Genomic DNA, 19,922 nt, shown 5'->3' on the forward strand with positions numbered 1-19,922 from the left:
AGCAGGCGTATAGTGGGACGAAAGCACGGAGGCAAGGCAAAGTCAAGAGAAAATGCCGAGCGCGGGGGAACTAGAGCAGCAGCCGCTGCGGGGGTCGCCGTCCTCGAACGTGCAGTACATCTCGATCCCCATAGAGCGGCAGAGCTCTGTGACGGCGGAGGCGGGGGGGCACGCGGCGGCGGGCACGCCCGGCGCGCACCGCGGGTCGTTTCTGGACCAGCCGCTGGGGTCGTTCCGGGGCGTGAACTCGCTGGGGCGGTTTGCGTCGTCGTTCCACCGGTCGAACTCCTTCAAGGCGATCGAGCTGAACGCGGGTAAGGAGCGGGCGTTCCTCAAGGACGGCTACGACGAGCTATACGACCCGGACACGCTGGGCCCGTCGCTGGACGGGCGGCGGCTCTCGATCGCGATCAACGCGCCGGGCACGGTGTCGGTGCGGCCGCCGGCGAGCGACTTCTACGGGAGCGTGGGCGGGGGCGGGTGGCGCGACAGCACGGCGGTGGTGGACGAGGACGAGCAGTCGACGCGGCTGATGCGCGTGCTGTCGAACCAGTCCCTGACGTTCGTGGACGTGAACAACGCGGCGGGGCCGGACGCGGACTCGATCATGCTGAAGCGCGTGGAGACCAAGACGGGCAAGGTGGTGACCGTCCTGGCCGGCCAGTCCACGGCGCCACAGACCATCTTCAACTCGGTGAACGTGCTGATCGGCATCGGTCTGCTGGCGCTGCCGCTGGGGCTGCGCTACGCCGGGTGGGCGCTGGGCATCCCGATGTTGCTGGTGTTCGCCGCGGGCACGTTCTGCTCTGCGGAGTTGCTGTCGCGGTGCATCGACGCGGACCCCAGCATGATTTCCTATGGCGACCTGGGGTATGCCGCGTTCGGCTCGAAGGGTCGCGCGCTGATCTCGGTGCTGTTCACTCTGGACCTGCTCGGGTGCGGGGTGTCGCTGATCATTCTGTTCGGCGACTCGCTCAACGCGCTTTTCCCGCAGTACTCGGTCACGCAGTTCAAGATCCTGAGCTTCTTTGCTGTGACGCCCCAGGTGTTTCTGCCCCTGAGCGTACTGTCGAACTTCTCGCTTCTCGGGATCACCGCAACCCTGGGCACGGTGCTGACCATCCTCTACTGCGGGCTGACCAAGACCCAAAGCCCGGGCTCGCTACTGGACCCCGCCCCCACGCGCGTGTGGCCCGCGTCCTTTCTGGAGTTCTGTCTTTCCATCGGCATCCTCAGCGCCTGCTGGGGCGGCCACGCGGTGTTTCCGAACCTCAAGAGCGACATGCGCCATCCGTCCAAGTTCAAGGACTGCCTGAGGACCACCTACGCTATCACGTCGCTAACAGACATTGGCACGGCCACCGTGGGCTTCCTCATGTTCGGCGTCGCGGTCAAGGACGAGGTCACGAGGTCCGTCATGTTGTCTGATGGCTACCCGCCGTTTGTCTACGTGCTCATCTCGGCCCTGATGGCCATCATCCCGCTGGCGAAGACGCCGCTGAACGCAAGGCCCATCATCTCCATTCTGGACGTGATGATGGGCATCCGCAACGCAGAGACCGAGCTTGAGGGCCACAAGCTCTTTGTCGCACGTGCCCTCAAGTTGACCAACCGCCTGCTGATCAACGTCATGTTCGTTATCATAGCCATTCTTTTCCCCGAGTTCGACAAGCTTATCGCGTTTTTGGGGGCCGGCCTTTGCTTCATGATATGCCTGATCCTGCCATGTCTCTTTTATCTGAGGATATGCAAAGATAGGGTCACTCCTAGGGAGCGCATGGCCTGCTACGCTACAATTGCCGTTAGTGCCGTGCTCTCCGTACTCGGCGTGGGTGCAGCAATCCTCTCCTGAACACATTGGCCACCAGCCCTGTGCTGCCAGTCCTGGTGCTATGGGTAACCGCAGCTCGACCTAGGCAGCTCTACTAGTAGCATCTCTCCTGTGCGCTCATCGTGTGGTGGATAGAACTCACATTCCGCCTGCACGCGCTCGGAATTTCTCGTCCGTCTAACGGACGTAACCATCCTTACGTAATTAATCCGTCCAGGATTACGTTTCCAGTGATATGTAATTGCTTTTTTTGGAGGGAAAAATGCAATCAGTATGCTGAAAAATTTTAGTAGATATCGCTTGTGATGAGCAGTTCGAGCGAGCTATAGGCGCATTCATCGTCCATTCTGCATAGTGATGGCGCACTTTCTCGAGGTAATCAAACAGAGTCCCGCGAGTCTGCTCTCAAATGAAGTGCTGGAATCGAAGGAAGCTCTGGAAGTGGTGAAGACGTACTTCGACGATGTGATCCAGCTGCATCGAGACGCCGAGGGGAAGGCGGCTGGCAGCATGCTAGACGAGATTGTAGTCGACGGGCTAGATGCCAACCAGGTGTGGTGGCAAGCTAAAATGGTGCTGGACAAGGTGGGGGTGGATTTGATGACACAAATTGCGGAGCTGCGCGGGGCCGTAGGCGCGGCTGACGATGAAGACATGGGGGAGGATGCATCTGGGGAGGAGCTGAGCGGCTCGGAGCTAGATGATGTAGAGGACGACGCGGCCGAGAGCGACGAGGAGGTGGAGGGCAGCGATGCGGATGGTGCCTCTGAGGAGGCTGACTCTGAAGAGGCCGACTCTGAGGAGGAGCAGAGTTTGCATGCCGGCTTGGAGGAGGACGGAAGCGACGGGGCGCAGGACGAGGCAGGAGACGACAGCGAGGAGCGTGGGGCAGCGGCCGCGGAGGCCACCCAGGGGCGGAGTAGCGCCAAGGAAGACAAATACGGGCTGAACGATGAGTTTTTCGACATAGAGGAGTTCAACAAGCAGACATTGGCGGCTGAGAACCCAGAAACGGAGGAAGCGCAGGAAGAAGAGCAAGATATTGACTATTTTGATGACATCCCATCTGAAGAAGACGAAGAAGCATTATATTACAACGATTTTTTTGATCAACCGAACGCAGGGAAGGGAAGTGCGGCCGCCGCCGACAGGGAAGGGGAGGAATCCGGAGCCGATAGCGCATACGAAGATGCCATGGATAGCGCCAAGCTTGATCTGTTTGAGTCCGAGGGGGAGGATGATGAGGACGATGTGCGCGACGCACAGACGACAAAGAAACTTTCTACATTTGAGCGCCAACAGCTTGAAATACGGAAACAGATAGAAGAGCTGGAAAAAGAGGCTGTCGCAGAGAAGAAGTGGGCTCTCAAGGGTGAGGTGAAAGCGAAGGACAGACCAGATGATGCACTGCTAACAGAGGACTTAGAGTTCGATAGAACCGCCAAACCAGTTCCCGTCATAACAAATGAAGCCACCGAAACGTTGGAGGCGATGATTAGAAGAAGAATAAAAAATGCTGAGTTCGACGACCTTCCACGTAGAGTCATAAATGACATCAGTCTGCATTCCAAGAAACCAGAAATTGAACTTTCTGACGTGAAGTCTTCCAAATCTTTGGCTGAAATATACGAAAATGAATATAAAGGCATCTCAGAAGATACGGCTGTTTCTGAGGAGTTACAAAAGGCGCATGATGAGATAAGTGAGCTTTACAAGGACTTGGTATATAAACTGGATGCGCTATCCTCTGCAAGCTTCATTCCAAAGCCGCCTCAGAAGTCTTTGGAAGTGAGAGTACAAGGTGCTACTATATCGATGGAAGATGCACAGCCATTGACCATGTCATCCGCATCTACCTTAGCGCCACAGGAAATCTATGCTGCTGGTAAGGCTGAGAACAGCGATGAGATAGCATTGAAGAATGGTGTTGTCATGGCTAGAGCTGAGTTGACTAGGGAGGATAAGCAGAGATTGCGCAGAGCGAACAAGAGGAAAAGAGCACACCAGCTTGCGAATAAATCACAACAGTTGCAAAAGAAGTCCAAGAAAGCAGATGTTATTGACACACTATCTAGGGCTAAGAATGTCACTATCATTGACAAGAAGGGTGAGCAACGTGATGTCAAGGGTAACGTCAAAAGTACTCATCCCAAGAATATTAATTTGAAGTTGTAAATCTAGAGATGCATATATGCAGTCGTGCGGCTGCTGAATGAATACGCGGACCCTTCTGGGACTGGTGGTTTTTACATGCATTTTGAATGGCGTATTATCTCGTTCGAGATCTAATATCAATGTTTATATATATAAGTGCTTACTACGTCGATTCTTTGGACCTATTGAATAGAGCCTTGGTGCCCTTTACCACAAGAGGACAATAGTGTTTAGTCAACAATGCATTCTCCCATATAGTAGCTGCATCAGGATTGCTTCTCGCCGGAGTGGAGGCTTCCATGTAGAACGTACCATTCCCTATCCTGTCATTAGTGGAATATAGCCCTGCTATCTGCGGATACTTGGTCATCAGCTTATCCAAAAATTTGAGTAGAGCCACAGTTGTCTTCTCAGGCGTATGTTCCATGCAAATATATAGCCGCTTCGTAAATGCAGCAGCTCTTTGTTGTGTCCCAGACTTGGATCTAAAGAACACATGGTCTAGTGCTTTGAGAAGGAGCTCGGCCTTAGTGGAAACATTGACAGATGGCTTGACCAGTTCGTTGTTCAAGGGATCCGCCAAACGCAGCGTTTTATGTGAGAACTCGACATCGGCATCCAGAGACAGGTACGGGAGCACGGAGTATAAAGCATCCACAAATGAAGAGAGATCGACGGAAAGCTTCATGTGTCTATGGTTAGAAACCAAAGAAAATGCAGTAACAATACACAGTAAAACCTTACGCACTTCTGCCGAAGAGAGTGCATTCAAGTCCGCGTCCGAAATAAGCTCTTTCATGACAGTTAGAAAGTCTCCCAACAGTTCCAGGTTTGCCATATGGCCGAACTTCGCCAAACCTTCAAGTACAGAACCTATCAATTTTTGTTGGTTAGCTTTCAAAACATTTAGATATAATGCGAGAATTAACTTTAATAACTCTGCCTGGTTCTTCTCACGTTCTTCCGCAGACACTGCTTGTTCTGCCTTCCGCATCTCCTCTTCGATCTCCTTCATCTCCTTCCTCACCTTACGCTGCTTCTTTGATAAATGCACCCTGTCCTTCTTCTTCAGCTTTACCTTAGTTGGCTCATCTGTTTTGGTATTCGGGTCATAGTCGTGCAATACATCGACAGAAAGTAGCGAGTTCAGTACAGATTCGTCAACGTTGTAGTTCCGTACTTTCAAAGTGCGCGATAACAGACGAACAATCTCGGCAGAAACTCGGCCTTCATCATCCTCGTTCATAAGAGTCTCCAGAACCTTAATGGCCTTGGAGAAAACAGGATCAGCAGAGGGGTTTGGCTTGCACACTCGGCGCACAACGATAGTCAGGACCTCCGACATAAAATTGAAATGCGAAAAGCTTCCGGCCAGCTCAACAGCCGCGGTTGCCGCGATATTGCCCAGTCTGACCTTTAGAGCAGGTTCGTTATTTGCAGTCCGCGCCAGTGAAGCCAAATGGTCTATGTAGAGCTTGTAGTTGTGTACAAGCTTCTCCTCAAAGTTACGCAGGCGCGCGACATCTTTCGAAACCTTCTCCTTCTTCTCCATCTCCGTCAATGGACGAATCCGGTACCCCGGTATGATGCTCTTCCAGACAGGTATTAGCGCTAGCATCGAAAACTTGCTAGTATTGGGGTTCTTGGATTCTGCCATTTTCCGCAAGCGTGTCAGCGCGGAAGTGTTCTCTTCGGGTTCCTCTATAATCTTTTCCACCAGCTCCGCAATCAGTTCCTTCATCTCCAAAATACGCTCCTCTGTATCTGGTTCCTCGTCCTCCTCGTCCGCACTCTCCTCTTGTTTGCTCTCGTCCTCCGACTTCTCTGAATCATCCTCTGACACCTCATTGTTCTCTGGTGCCCGTTGCACTACCCTCATCTTGCGCTCCAGCTTACCATTGATCTTAATCGGCAACCCTTCTACCAATTCATGTTCACTGTCCTGCATCCTGCGCGGCTTCAATTCATAATCCTGCTCATTATCCTCCCATTTGCCGCTGGCTATCTTCGCTGGCATCTCCTCCCCGATGTCAATAGAGTTGACATCTGCACCAAACAGCCCATTTTCAAGCTGCGCATCCTGTAGCTTGCGCTTCTTATCGGTACGCTCCTGGATAGCCTTCTGGGAACGCTTCTTATTGGCCATCTTTGAATCGTATCTCGATGAGTCCAATCTAAGTATGCACTCACTATGATTGTAGCTCATCGCGTTGCAAAATTTTCCACATTAAGGTACATTGCTTTTTATTGGACTATGGACAGGTTCATGAAGTTGAGCCTCTGTCGTAGCCGAGAAGGCATAGTAATGCTTCCTTAGTCTGTGGGTTGGTATCGCCAGCAATACCTCTATATTAGGACCGTACGCGTAGTCTACATGGTTGCGAGATCAGCGCGCAGCCCATGTTGAAGTCACCCCATGGCTTCGAAGTAGTATCGTTGAACCCCCAACCTAGATCGGAAGCCATCGACACCTGTCAGATGGTAAGGTACCACTAGGCAGCGGACGCTGCGGCGTAGGTTTTTGTGTGTAGCCACTATGGGCCTGTGGGGCGGGCGGCCAGCCGGACTGTTAGTACATACGTATGTAGCATAGAGTAACGTCTTAGTTGGAATAGTAAAACTCACGATCTGCAGGCAGAGGTTCTCTCGCAGGTCGAGTGGTGAAGGGGACTGGCTGCTCTGTAATTGGCGCTCGGACGTCTGTGCTCTCCCATGGCTTTTTGCGTGGACACAACTTTGATTCAGAGCACTGCGACTCATCATGGACCTGGTCAGCCACCTCTACGAGGTTCGGCACTGGTTTCCCATTCACTATAATATCAACCAGCTGATCATAGCTCAGTTCTTGGGGTTCGTCTGGCTGTTCATTGGAACCATCAGATGCACTCATCTTCCCGATCAACGTCCCGCGTCTAGGCAGGTGGTGGTAACTATTGTCCCGTGGCAAATTTCAATGCATCTAATGAACATGGCCTTATCCACCCCCAACCACGGCGCAAGACATGAAAAGGGAAGAGTGCTTGCTTGTGCTTGCTGGGCTATTAGCAAGGGTGGGGTTCTTCAGCTATGGCATATATCAAGATGCACACTTCGCTGTGAAATACACAGATATCGATTACCATGTGTTTCACGACGCTGCGCGCTACGTTGCGCAGGGGAACTCCCCCTACCTTCGCGATACATATCGCTACACGCCGCTCCTGAGCTGGATGCTCGTACCAAACCACTGGCTTCAATGGGTTCATTTTGGTAAGTTCATCTTCGTCTTGTTCGATCTTCTCGCTGGAGTCATGGTAATGAACCTGCTCGGGAAGTGCGGGAGGCGCCGCAAGCTGATACTAGCCTCGTTGTGGCTATTAAACCCGGTTGTAATTACAGTCAGTACGCGGGGAAATGCCGAGTCAGTTATGGCCTTCCTCATCATGTGGTTCCTGGTACACTTGAGAAATCGGCAGTTCGCGCTGTCAGGTTTTGTATACGGCGTCGCAATACACTTTAAAATATACCCAATCATCTATGCGCTGCCTATTTCTATCTATATACGCTCGAGTGAGGGCTCGAGATGGTTCTTAAGGCTTCTGACCATGGGAATTGCGACACTGGCGACTTTGGTCGGGTGCGGTATTGGCATGTATTACATTTATGGATGGGAGTTTCTGGAACACGCATACATCTACCACTTTACTCGTACCGATCATAGACATAATTTTTCTCTTTGGAACATGCTGCTATACCTCGATTCAAGCGGAGTCGTTCCTACCACCATTAATTGGGCGGAGTTTGCCTTTTTGCCGCAGCTCTTCATCTGTGCAGCTGTCACCTATGTTTTGTGGGAGGCTCCTACGTTCCAGAATATGCAGTGTGTGCTGTTTCTACAGACTTTTGCCTTCGTGACCTACAACAAGGTGTGTACCTCCCAATATTTCATTTGGTATCTCCTCTTCCTTCCATCATTCCTTCTTGATACTACGTTATCTGGAGCCAAGGGCATATTTCTGATATTTTTATGGGTCGGTACACAGGCGTGGTGGCTTTATAACGGCTATCTACTGGAGTTTGAAGGTAAGAACATGTTTTACCCAAGACTCTTTTCCGCCTGTGTCACCTTTTTCCTAGCCAATGTGTATTTGCTAGCCCAATTCATCCTGGATTGCAGGCGCCGCAACTACCAGACGAATATTAAGAAGACTAACTAACTGATGATACCTAAATCTTGTTAAAATATGTCTATATAGATATGTATCAACTTACGCACCAGCCATGTGTGTCTGTGCATCTCCGTGTACCTGTGGACTATCGGACAAAATTTCTGTGCCCATAGTGCCGGACAAAATTTTTTCAATGTTGACGAGCTCCAGGATCAAGCGTAGAACTGCATCGTCCCACTCTCTTCAAATAAAATTCCCAAGGCAACTTAAGAGAAAGTATTTGACTCTATTGTGCGATGTTTAAAACTGAGATCTACTCGCCTGAGGGCTTACGTTTGGATGGGCGTCGCTGGAACGAATTGCGGCGGTTCGAATGCTCTATCAATACACATCCCACTGCGGCGGATGGCTCATCGTACCTGGAGCAGGGGAATAACAAGCTCATAACGCTGGTTACTGGACCCCATGAGCCAGCATTACGCTCGCAGGTGAACCCTAGTAAGGCCACGCTAACTGTCACCGTGAATATGACCAAATTCGCCGCGGCGGAGAGAAGCAAAACTGGACACAAGAATGAAAGACGCATCCTAGAAATGCAAACAGCCTTGGTACGTACTTTTGAGAAGAACGTAATGCTGCAACTGTATCCACGGACAGCCATCGATGTGCAGGTTCATGTACTGCAGAATGACGGAGGAGTGTTAGGCTCGATGATCAATGGTATCACACTTGCTCTAATAGACGCAGGAATTGCCATGTATGAGTATATCAGTGGTATTTCTGTCGGACTCTATGATACCACGCCACTCCTGGACTTAAATAGACTAGAAGAACAGGCCATGAGCTGTTTTACCCTGGGTGTGGTGGGCAAGTCCGAGAAGCTTTCTCTACTGCTGGTTGAGGATAAGGTACCGCTGGATAGGCTAGAGAGTGTAATGTCACTTGGAATTGCAGGCACACACAGGGTACGGGATATGATGGACAAGGTCCTGAGGCAGCATGGTAAGATAAGATTAGAAAACAGTGTAGCAAATTAACATATATTACTTGGCATCTATGAAGTCAGATAGAACATAGTACATACAAACCCAGGTTAATAAGATCACAGTTTCTTTTTGCCTATGGATGAAAGTAGACCTTTTGCACCTTCTTTCATGCTATGAGAGAACACCTTCTTTCTTAATTGTGAGACATTCTGGTTTACAGCGTTTGTCACGCTATGTTTCTTACTCACCTCCTCAGCTTGTGCATAAGCATCTTGTACATGCTTACTGATGACATACTCATCAAAAGTTATATTGGAAGAGGATTGAGTAGATTTTAACGCATACTTTATCCAGGTCTGTGCCCCACTGCTGTAAGCGTTGAGATCCTCAATATGGCTGTTAAGCTTGTCTCGCTTAAAAGAATGCGACTGTGGGCCTTCAATCAACGCACAAATATCCAATGAAGGCACCGGGCTATTAACTAGATGTTCAACTTGGACTTCTGGTGTCTGACCAAAGTTTTCCTTGAACATCGATGGTTTTGGAGCATGGCGTTGTCCTTCAACAACTCTCATCAAGGAATCGGAATCCAATCCACTTCCGGAGGTACTTTCTGACAAGATACTCGTATCCTGTCTACTAGTCAACTCGGACATACTACTAGGAAGAGGTGGAACACTAGTACTTGAAGTTATAATTCCAGGTACATTGTACAATGTCTGGTTGTCATAAATGGTTTTAATGTCGGCGACCGATTGTAAATCTTCGTATTCACCTACGCTTGGAAAGCCCTCCCAAACACTATCAGAATCATCGTTGCAGGGTTCTGCAAGCTGTTGGTCATCGCCTGTCGTTTCTTCGTCCTGAGAACCGCACATGCCTTTGTTGGTAGACATCGGAGATGCTTGTGTTAGAAAAGCTCCCCGTTTGCCTTCGGTATCAGGGTTCCAAGCACCCAGATGTACTGATTGCTGCCTTAACTGGTTTTGCCAATCTTCATTATCGTCTTTAATAACTGGTATCGAATGTGTTACCGATCCAGAAGTGCTTTTATCAAAACTTCTTTCACGGATAGTGTCGTGAATAGTGTCGTGCGAGGAATTATCCTGCGTAACTAGTGCCTGGGATGTAGTGTTGTCACTTTCCTCGCTGTAATAATTATCCCGAACGGACGATTTCGACGTGCTGTCGTCGTCAGAGATAACTGGTAGCTCAATATGTTCCTCTTGCTCGACAAGGGGATGGGGCGCCCTAGCCGGGCTGCCTGTTCTGCTTCTATGTCCATGGAATGTTGCCGCATCTGAAATATTTGGAGATGGCTGATATGAAAGGTAGTCATCCTCGATACCGCTGTATGCCTCACTGTCATCTTCAGAAGAAGTATCATATCTATAAGATAAGTCTGTCTTGGAAGTTATACGCAACCTTGGCGCAACCTCGGGAGCGATCGCCCTGTGTATAACCGTCTCTACTCCCGAGCTGACTACACGGGCAGGGCCGGAAGCCCCATCGGCTCTGAACTTGGCATCGCTCGTTATAAGTTCAGGGAGGCTGTCGGTATCATCGTCACTTGAATTGGTGGTCTTTAGCCTTGTATTCTCACCGGCTGTGCGATCCACGGCCAGTAGGTCCTCGGAACGGCTACTTAATGAACCTTCGCTCGCGCGGTCGGGACTCGCGCCTTTCTTGAGCGCAAGGGAGTCGCGGCCGGCGGGGAGAGCACTGCTCCCGCGCGGCGAAGATAGAGGCATTGCTTGGCCAGATGCAGTGTCTGTCTTCAACGACATGTTCAAATGCTCGAAGCTCTGTGACAGTGAACTCCCGCCGGCGGCGTCCTCCCCGTCGCTGTCCGAGCTGTCGTCCGCGAGATGGCCCTCCGGCTTCAGAGCGGGAACTCCTACGCGATTAAAGTCTACCGGCGACTGGCGTGTTTCCACAAGCGGAGGCTCGGACCCGCCCGCAGTCATCTCTTTCGATATTTCGTCCATGAGGGTATCCAATTCCTTGTTCATCGACGACACAGAGCGGCTCGACGACGTGAGCGAGAACTTCTGTGCGGCGGCGCCGCTCCGCGGCGTCTGCACCTCATGAGCCGGCGTCGCCGCCCCACGTCCGCTGCTGGCCGCTTCCTCTTCCGCTGCGCCCCGCGGCGCCAGACCGTCGCCGCTGCCCGGCCGCCCTCTCTCTTCCGTGCTGCCTCCCAGGTTCAGCTTCGGCAGCTCCGGCAGCTTGCAGATTGTCTCGTGCTGCCGCGTCGGCGATGACTCGAGCTCCTCTCCAGAGTAGTCGCTATCCCAGTCCGCACCGTCGTAGTTGCCCTTCGAAACTGAAACCCACCTCTGCGACTTCCTCCTATTGACCTTGTCGGGCATCGTCCTCTGTTACCAGTTCGTTTCTAAAAGTACCTCGTGCTATGCTGCCTAAGCTGTGTGCCACTGCAGATCACTAAAACATTTGCAGTCGTCGCTGTCTTCTGGCAGCCTGCTAACAAGGCCTCTTCCATGCGCTGCAAAAAAGAAAGAGATCACGAGGTACTAATATATGTTACATAGTTGAGGATGAGTTGCACCGCAAACGAAACGATGGGAGATATGAAATGTATGTATTTATCTGTTCATGTTGGTCTCAGAACGTAACTTTTGTGTCTGGCGGATAAAATGGTATTTCGATGCCCTTCTATTCAACCGGACTAAATGTGGATGTCCTTGCCGCTTGTGAAGGAGATCAGTAGATAGAAATTTAATGCAGAAACGAAGACCCACAGCAACCAAGCGAGAACGTTCGTCAGGGTGCTGTTACTCATATCGCGGAAGCCTGGCGCAGGCGATGCAGAAGATGCAAGGGGGGGGAGCGCAGAGCGGTCGGATTCGGCAGAGTTTGGCCTCAGGGTTGTGAGCGGTATCTCGTCGTCGGGAAGCACGTGGTAGCAGGTGTTATCGAGGGGAACTCGCATAATTTGTTTGTTGCCGGTAAAGTATAGCAGCGGGGCAGACACGAATGGGAGAAGCAGTGACAGTACGACCTGCGAGGCGTTAAGGGCTGCGGAAAGGCCGGTGCGACCCGCGACAAGCACGAGGATCAGACACGGCGTAATTGCGACGGCGCGCGTGAGGGTGCGGCGCACGGACGGCGCGATGGTCCAGCTGAGAAAACCCTCGGAGACCATCTGGCCGCTGAGAGTGCACACAATTCCGGCGGACTGCCCGGAAAAGAGAAGCGCCAGCACGAATATGGTGCCGGCGGCCTTGGAGAGCGTGCTGCAGAGCAGGTTGTAGATGGAGAACAGGTCGCCGGTGTCCTCGTCCGAAAGTCTGCCGTGCAACGTGGCGCCCGCGACCACAAGAATGGAACAGTTTACGAACAGCGCGACCGTGAACAGCGAGACCAGCAGCTCGGCCACCGTGTAGTGCATTGCATCGTCTATAGCTTCGAGAGATGGCTTGTAATTGGGGTGGTTGTTCTCGCGGTCATGGTCGCTGGGCACATAGTAGCCCTTGCGGATGTCGAAGTCGCGCAGCCGGGGCTGCACCACGCCCGAGCCGAGGTACAGTGAGTGCGGCATGACCGTGGCGCCCAGTATCGCCAGGCTCAGGTACAGTCCGTCGCCCTCGAACACTGTGCGGCTGGGCAGGAAGCCCCGGAGCACCTCCTGCGGAGAGCCCACGTCCACCGAGAAGACCTCCACCGTGAAGCAGACCACGGTTAGGATGACCAGTAGCGACACGAACATCTCGAACCAGCGCACCACGCGCAGCGATCCGTTGGGTTTGTACGCCATGAGCACCACGAGGACGTCCACCACTGTGAGCACCACGCCCAGCGGCAGCGGGATGCCGAAGAGAATGTTCAGCGAGATCGCAGTGCCCACCACCTCGGCCAGGTCTGTGGCGATGATCGCCATCTCCGCCAGCGCGTACAGCACAACATTCACGTTGTGCGGGAAGTGCGCGCGGCAGTTCTGCGCCAGGTCCAGCCCCGTCACGGCGCCCAGCTTCGCGCACAGACACTGCCAGAATGCCGCCAGCACCGTCGACACCAGCACCGAGAACAGCAGCTGGTAGCGGTGTGCAGACCCCGCTGCAACCGCGGTCGAGAAGTTCCCGGGGTCCATGTACGCCACCGACACCAGCAGCCCCGGCCCTACAAAACGCACGTATTTGCCCAACACGCGTGCCACGCCACGCGCCCGCTGCCACATCCTGTCGCTACTACCGCCGTGTGCCAGCGCAGCTGTGCCGCGCTCTTCCGCCGCAGACACCAATCGCTCCGCTTCCACCTGGTACATTGTCTGCTCCTCTCTGTGAGTCCGCTGCGTCTTACTCGGCGGAACTCTGCTGGAACTACTGCGGCTAATGCGCATGCAGCTGCACTGCGTCTGTAGTATGCGGCGAAGTGCAATCGCCCTTGTGGAACTGTCAAGGCCGGTCCGCGCCCTGGGCCGGGTAACCCCTGCCCGGACGCCCGCCACCGGCCGCGCCGCCGCACCGTCGCCCGGCTGCGGCCGCACTCCACGCCCGTCACGAACGTCCGCTGCCGCTGCGAACGCCCCACCTGCGCTTCCGCCCGCAGCGCCACGTAGTAGCCGCGCCTCTCCCGGCGCTGCGTGAGGCGCTGCGCGTGCACAAAGTGCCGTGTCGGGTAACGCCGCGGTGTGCGAAACCGAACATCGTCTAAGCCGGGTGACATGGTGCGAAACCGATTATCTAAGCCGGGTAACACGCCGCGTTTGTGTCACGTGCTGTGGTGAACCAGTACTCTCTAGAATCTTCGCCAGTAAGTGCTACGTGGCCGCTACGTGTCAGGCACAGAGAATCAGCGCAGGTGCAAGTGTGGTACCGCGGAGGGAAGGGGACTTACACCGCGGTGTTCGGATGCATGGAGGCGAATGGAACGCCACCCATCGTACCTCGCCCACATATATATATATGTTTAGCGGTAGATTTGTTTATGGTAGTCAGTATTTGCACAGGGACAGTCATTCTAGTCGTAACGCAAAGCTTAGAGTGATCCAGACCGGTGGTGGCGACTTGTTGGAAATAAGGAACAGTCTAGACAGCTACGGGATACACTGAAGCATCAAAACATGGCGTTTGGCAAAGTATCAAACTGGGCGGTGCCGCTGACGGCGCTGATGTATGCAATGGCGCTAGTGTGCTTGCCGATGTTTGCAGGCGGGTCGCGGGGATTGGTGTACGCGGCAGACACGGACGCGGAGAACTATGGAACGGTGATCGGTATTGACTTGGGTACGACCTACTCGTGTGTGGCGCTAATGCGGAACGGGAAGACAGAGATTCTTGCGAACGAGCAGGGGAACCGGATCACGCCGTCGTACGTGGCCTTCACGGACGACGAGCGGCTAATCGGTGACGCGGCGAAGAACCAGGTGGCAAACAACCCCAAGAACACGATTTTCGACATCAAGCGGTTGATCGGGTTGAAGTACAACGACAAGACTGTGCAGCGTGAGATCAAGCACCTGCCATTTGAGGTGGTGGACAAGAACGGCATGCCTGCTGTGGCAGTGACTGTCAAGGGCGAGCGCAAGTTGTTCACCCCAGAGGAGATCTCCGGTATGGTGTTGGGCAAGATGAAGCAGATTGCAGAGGAATACCTCGGCAAGAAGGTGACCCACGCCGTCGTTACCGTGCCTGCGTACTTCAACGATGCGCAGAGGCAGGCGACGAAGGACGCGGGTGCCATCGCGGGCTTGAACATCTTGCGTATTGTTAACGAGCCAACCGCAGCTGCGATTGCATACGGGTTGGACAAGACCGAGGACGAGCACCGGATTGTCGTCTACGACTTGGGTGGTGGTACCTTCGATGTCTCCTTGTTGAGCATTGAAAACGGTGTCTTCGAGGTCCAGGCAACTGCCGGTGACACCCACTTGGGTGGTGAGGACTTTGACTACAAGTTGGTGCGCCACTTCCTCAAGGTTTTCAAGAAGAAGCACGGCGTCGATGTTTCCAGCAACGCGAAGGCCATGGCCAAGTTGAAGCGTGAGGCTGAGAAGGCTAAGCGTGCGCTTTCGAGCCAGATGTCCACCCGTGTGGAGATCGACTCTTTTGTGGACGGTATTGATTTCTCTGAGACCTTGACCAGAGCCAAGTTTGAGGAAATGAACCTTGACCTATTCAAGAGGACTTTGAAGCCTGTTGAGAAGGTCTTGCAGGATGCTGGTTTGAAGAAGGAGGACATTGATGACATTGTTCTTGTCGGTGGTTCCACCAGAATCCCTAAGGTGCAAGAGTTGTTGGAGAACTTTTTCAACAAGAAGGCGTCCAAGGGCATTAACCCAGATGAGGCTGTTGCATACGGTGCAGCTGTCCAAGCTGGTGTTTTGTCTGGCGAGGAAGGTGTTGAGGACATTGTTTTGCTAGATGTTAACCCTCTAACCTTGGGTATTGAAGTTACCGGTGGTATCATGACTCCTTTGATCAAGAGAAACACCCCTATCCCAACCAAGAAGTCCCAGATTTTCTCCACCGCAGTCGACAACCAGAAGACTGTGATGATCCAAGTCTACGAGGGTGAGAGAGCTATGGCCAAGGACAACAACCACTTGGGTAAGTTTGAACTAAGTGGTATCCCACCAGCCCCAAGAGGTATTCCACAGATCGAGGTCACTTTTGCTCTTGACGCCAACGGAATTTTGAAGGTTTCTGCCACTGACAAGGGCACTGGTAAGTCTGAGTCTGTCACTATAACGAACGAAAAAGGTAGATTGTCCAAGGATGACATCGAGAGAATGGTCGCCGAGGCTGAGAACTACCAGAAGGAGGACGAAGAGATCAGGGCGAAGGTCGAGGCTCGTCATAAATTGGAGAACTACGCCCACTCGTTGAAGAACCAGGTCAACGGCGACCTAGGTGACAAGCTAGAGGAGGATGACAAGGAGACCTTATTGGAGGCTGCGAATGACGTTCTTGAATGGCTAGAGGATAATTCAGACTCAGCTACCAAGGAAGAATTTAACGAGAAGTTCGAGTCTTTGTCTCAAACTGCTTATCCAATTACTTCTAAGCTTTACGGTGCAGGCGCTAGCGATGCTACTGATGACGAGGATGACGAGTCTGATGACTACTTTGACCACGACGAATTGTGATTTAATCTTTATGTGGCAATCTGCGATTTAAGATCTGCCAATGGTGTACGCTAAAGAGGAACTAAAACGTAAGATGGGTAATAAATGGTAAAAGAGAATAAAAATTTTTAAAAAAAGACAAAAAAAAGTTATTGTCAAGTACACAATAACTGCTACTTATTTGTTTACTGGCATTCTGCATTACTGTGCGGTATTACTGTGTTTTGTCTTTTTCCCTTTTATTATAAATCCAAAGGTTATCTATTGGCTAAATCTCTCGCGTGTTCATGTCCCGCAGAAAGCGTTTAGTTTCCTGTTGTAGTTTTCGCCTAGAGCACCTGTGCTCGGGTGGTCCCTTTTAAACTTCTGACGGCTTCGAGGATAAAATAGAAATAATTGCGAGCAGGTTCACAAGTTCTGTATATAGATATTAACCGACCTATGCTATATACAATAATATGTTACGGTTTGGTATACTTACTCCGCCACGAATACAAGTTCGTACTCCGTGGCGTCACTCTTGTTGGCCAACTCCAGCACATCTCCGCTGTGCAGCTGTACGTATCTGGCAGAAGGAAGGATGGCCCCGTTTAAGAGCGTACCGTTTGCAGAGCTGAGATCTAGTATATAGGGCACCAGATACCCTTGTTTTAGGCGGAACTGGAAGACACAGTGTTGTTTCGAGGTCGATTCTTCCGGGATTCCGATATCCGCCACCACCACCTCTTTCTCCTCGTCTGGGTCTTCCGCTACACGGCCCATATCTCTTCCGATTATGTATGCGCTTTTCGATTCCAACACCCATGATTTGAAAGCCTGATCTCCAGCACCTTTTCTGTAGAGAAACAGCTCGAAGAGTGTGCGCTGAGGCCGCGCCACTTTCCATTGATTAAAGTAAGCTTCTGGCGAAACCGCATCCGGCGGCTCCACATGTTTCAGCGCGAGGCCTTGTTCATTGTTAGATTCTAGGGCTAGTAAGCCAGATGGCTCAAATATAGGCAATATCGGTCGGCTATAGACATTTCTTGGACGTTTTATCGCGCGGTCATGGTATTCTCTAGGATACTGATCTTGAGTGTGATACTGTTGCCGCCCGAACCTACGTTTTGACATTGTCTGAGGGCCGCGTATACCCCCGTCAACTGACATGAGAAGGAAGGCTGATTCCATCGTTTTCGACGTCCACATAAATTCATGTTGGCGATAAAAAGAAACGACCATACTGAAAAATTTGAATTATCGTAACTGCATGGGCTCATCGCATGAATAGAGAACAGACATTTCATAGCTTCTCGCAGTAATAGGTTGACTTTCTAAGCTCATATACTCGAAGATGGCAAAAAAGCATAGATTGACAACTGTAAAGCGGAAAGAGCTTCGTCAGAAAGAGTCTGAAGCTCTGAAGCAGTTGCAGGAGAGAATTAAGGATTACGACGCCAAAACATGCAGAGCGGTAACTTTCCAGGATCTCCCCATAAGCAGCGGGACAGTAAAGGGTCTAAAGGAGGCAGCGTATATCAAGATGACGGATATCCAGCGAGCAGCGATCCCAGTAGCTCTCAAGGGCCATGACGTCTTAGGAGCGGCTAAGACAGGGTCCGGCAAGACGCTTGCGTTTCTTGTGCCAGTCCTCGAGAAGTTATACCACGAGAGATGGACCGAGCTAGATGGCTTGGGAGCTCTGGTTATCTCGCCGACTAGAGAGCTAGCCATGCAGATCTACGAAGTACTCGTTAAAATAGGGAAGTATATGAGCTTTTCGGCAGGGCTGGTTATCGGCGGGAAGGACGTAAAGTTTGAGATGGAACGTGTCTCAAAAATAAACATCCTTATCGGTACCCCTGGCAGACTTTTGCAGCACATGGACCAGTCGGTAGGTTTGAACACTTCCAACCTGCAAATTCTGGTGTTGGATGAGGCGGATAGGTGTCTCGACATGGGGTTTAAAAAAGCACTAGACGCCATCGTATCAAATCTGCCTCCGTCGAGACAAACACTACTATTCTCTGCCACCCAGTCACAGTCGCTTGCTGACCTGGCGCGGTTATCTCTTGCTGACTATAAGACTGTCGGCACGATGGATGGCCCATCTTCTAAGAACAAGCCTGCGACACCAGAGAATTTGGAGCAATTCTACATTCAGGTCGCTCTTCCAGATAAACTCGATATACTTTTCAGTTTCATCAAGTCGCATTTGAAATCCAAAATGATTGTCTTTCTGTCGTCTTCAAAACAGGTACACTTTGTCTACGAGACGTTTCGGAAAATGCAACCTGGTATTTCCCTAATGCATCTCCACGGTAGGCAAAAACAAACTGCAAGGACCGAAACACTCGACAAGTTTAGCAGGGCGCAGCACGTCTGCTTATTCTCTACAGATGTTGTCGCGAGGGGCATTGACTTCCCTTCCGTCGATTGGGTCATTCAAACTGATTGCCCAGAAGATGTTGACACATATATCCATAGGGCTGGTAGATCTGCGCGGTATGGAAAGACTGGAAAATCGCTTCTAATGCTAACACCGCAGGAGGAGGACGCATTTCTGGCGAGACTGAAAGGCAAGTTGATAGAGCCAAGTAAGTTAAACATCAAGCAGTCCAAGCGCAAATCAATAAAACCTCAGCTTCAGTCACTCCTATTCAAAGACCCAGAACTAAAATACCTCGCCCAAAAAGCTTTCATCTCCTATGTGAGATCCATCTACATACAGAAGGATACTGAAGTATTCAAGTTTAACGAACTCCCATTGGAGGAGTTTGCGGCTTCCTTGGGTTTACCGGGTGCTCCACAAGTTAAAATTAAGGGGAAGAAGAGCATTGAGAAGGCCAAAGAGCTCAAAAACACCTCCAGGCAGCTTCTCCTGTTGGCGAAGGCTAACGACGACGGCGAAGTCGATAGTAAAGAAAAGACAGTACGTACGAAGTACGACAAAATGTTCGGCAGGAAGAACCAGACTGTGCTCAGCGAGCACTATATGAACATTACCAAAACAGGTGCTGCAGACGACGATGCAGGTGATTTCATGACAATCAAACGTACAGACCACGAGCTCAACGAAAATGATCTCCCTCAGCTCACGCTTCCTACCTCGAAGCGTGGACAGAAGAAAGCTCTCTCTAAGAAAGCATCCTTGTCCAGCAAAGGCAACCCTACGAAGTTCAAATTTGACGCAGACGGCGTACCACACCCTATTTATGAACTCGAAGGAGAAGAGGAGTTCCACAAGAAGGGTGATGTCGACACTCAGGTGAAAGAGTTCCTCTCGAAGGAGACAGAGTATATGGCTCGTGCTGATACCGAAGACAAGCAGCTCGTGAAGGAGAAGAGACAGGAAAAGAAGCGCAAACGTCTCGAGGCCATGCGGCGCGAGATGGAGGCTCTTCAGGACGACGATGATGAATACGATGCACCTACGGTCGCCTATGTTGGCACGGGTAATCTAAGTGACGACATGGCGTCCGGCGACGAACCTGATTTTGCGCCAGCGTCCCCTCCGCCACGCAAGAAGCTAAAGGGTCGCTACAGCGAATCTGCTGAGTCCCCAGATACAGGTGTTATGGAGGTGGAAGAACCAGACACTCTAGAAGACCTTGAGTCGCTGACTGCCCGCCTAATTAGCGGTTAACTGGCATATATATGTACCTTCATTACATAGATCTACTGGCATTCGCCATACCTTTAGCACCAGAATGAGTCGGAGTCGGGCAGGCTGATAT

At 51.6% G+C, this 19,922-nt stretch overlaps 11 protein-coding genes across 11 annotated transcripts; 6 read left to right on the forward strand and 5 right to left on the reverse strand.

The window, feature by feature from the left end:
- Window positions 1–52: 52 nt before the first annotated feature.
- On the forward strand, window positions 53–1,852 carry AVT1 (Avt1p; the record flags this gene model as incomplete). Its single annotated transcript, NM_208786.2, has 1 exon — window positions 53–1,852. One exon carries the CDS (start codon window positions 53–55, stop codon window positions 1,850–1,852), a length of 1,800 nt encoding a protein of 599 aa, NP_983433.1.
- Window positions 1,853–2,188: 336 nt separating this feature from the next.
- Window positions 2,189–4,006, forward strand: MPP10 (rRNA-processing protein MPP10; the record flags this gene model as incomplete). The annotated part of the gene is made up of 1 exon (NM_208787.1): window positions 2,189–4,006. One exon carries the CDS (start codon window positions 2,189–2,191, stop codon window positions 4,004–4,006), a length of 1,818 nt encoding a protein of 605 aa, NP_983434.1.
- Window positions 4,007–4,148: 142 nt separating this feature from the next.
- NOC3 (Noc3p) lies at window positions 4,149–6,191 on the reverse strand (the record flags this gene model as incomplete). Its single annotated transcript, NM_208788.1, has 1 exon — window positions 4,149–6,191. The coding sequence occupies one exon, from the start codon at window positions 6,189–6,191 to the stop codon at window positions 4,149–4,151; it is 2,043 nt and encodes a 680-aa protein (NP_983435.1).
- A 396-nt stretch (window positions 6,192–6,587) lies between these two features.
- On the reverse strand, window positions 6,588–6,875 carry AGOS_ACR033C (uncharacterized protein; the record flags this gene model as incomplete). The annotated part of the gene is made up of 1 exon (NM_208789.1): window positions 6,588–6,875. The coding sequence occupies one exon, from the start codon at window positions 6,873–6,875 to the stop codon at window positions 6,588–6,590; it is 288 nt and encodes a 95-aa protein (NP_983436.1).
- Window positions 6,876–6,987: 112 nt separating this feature from the next.
- GPI14 (glycosylphosphatidylinositol-alpha 1,4 mannosyltransferase I) lies at window positions 6,988–8,181 on the forward strand (the record flags this gene model as incomplete). The annotated part of the gene is made up of 1 exon (NM_208790.1): window positions 6,988–8,181. One exon carries the CDS (start codon window positions 6,988–6,990, stop codon window positions 8,179–8,181), a length of 1,194 nt encoding a protein of 397 aa, NP_983437.1.
- A 248-nt stretch (window positions 8,182–8,429) lies between these two features.
- Window positions 8,430–9,170, forward strand: SKI6 (exosome non-catalytic core subunit SKI6; the record flags this gene model as incomplete). The annotated part of the gene is made up of 1 exon (NM_208791.1): window positions 8,430–9,170. The coding sequence occupies one exon, from the start codon at window positions 8,430–8,432 to the stop codon at window positions 9,168–9,170; it is 741 nt and encodes a 246-aa protein (NP_983438.1).
- A 65-nt stretch (window positions 9,171–9,235) lies between these two features.
- Window positions 9,236–11,491, reverse strand: FYV8 (Fyv8p; the record flags this gene model as incomplete). Its single annotated transcript, NM_208792.2, has 1 exon — window positions 9,236–11,491. One exon carries the CDS (start codon window positions 11,489–11,491, stop codon window positions 9,236–9,238), a length of 2,256 nt encoding a protein of 751 aa, NP_983439.2.
- Window positions 11,492–11,808: 317 nt separating this feature from the next.
- SMF2 (divalent metal ion transporter SMF2) lies at window positions 11,809–13,479 on the reverse strand (the record flags this gene model as incomplete). Its single annotated transcript, NM_208793.1, has 1 exon — window positions 11,809–13,479. The coding sequence occupies one exon, from the start codon at window positions 13,477–13,479 to the stop codon at window positions 11,809–11,811; it is 1,671 nt and encodes a 556-aa protein (NP_983440.1).
- Window positions 13,480–14,202: 723 nt separating this feature from the next.
- Window positions 14,203–16,227, forward strand: KAR2 (Hsp70 family ATPase KAR2; the record flags this gene model as incomplete). Its single annotated transcript, NM_208794.1, has 1 exon — window positions 14,203–16,227. The coding sequence occupies one exon, from the start codon at window positions 14,203–14,205 to the stop codon at window positions 16,225–16,227; it is 2,025 nt and encodes a 674-aa protein (NP_983441.1).
- Window positions 16,228–16,683: 456 nt separating this feature from the next.
- On the reverse strand, window positions 16,684–17,427 carry PML1 (Pml1p; the record flags this gene model as incomplete). The annotated part of the gene is made up of 1 exon (NM_208795.1): window positions 16,684–17,427. The coding sequence occupies one exon, from the start codon at window positions 17,425–17,427 to the stop codon at window positions 16,684–16,686; it is 744 nt and encodes a 247-aa protein (NP_983442.1).
- Window positions 17,428–17,539: 112 nt separating this feature from the next.
- HCA4 (RNA-dependent ATPase HCA4) lies at window positions 17,540–19,831 on the forward strand (the record flags this gene model as incomplete). Its single annotated transcript, NM_208796.2, has 1 exon — window positions 17,540–19,831. The coding sequence occupies one exon, from the start codon at window positions 17,540–17,542 to the stop codon at window positions 19,829–19,831; it is 2,292 nt and encodes a 763-aa protein (NP_983443.2).
- Between the last annotated feature and the right edge of the window lie 91 nt (window positions 19,832–19,922).

Source organism: Eremothecium gossypii, chromosome III (genome assembly GCF_000091025.4).
Source record: "Eremothecium gossypii ATCC 10895 chromosome III, complete sequence".
NCBI classification, from domain to species: domain Eukaryota; kingdom Fungi; phylum Ascomycota; class Saccharomycetes; order Saccharomycetales; family Saccharomycetaceae; genus Eremothecium; species Eremothecium gossypii.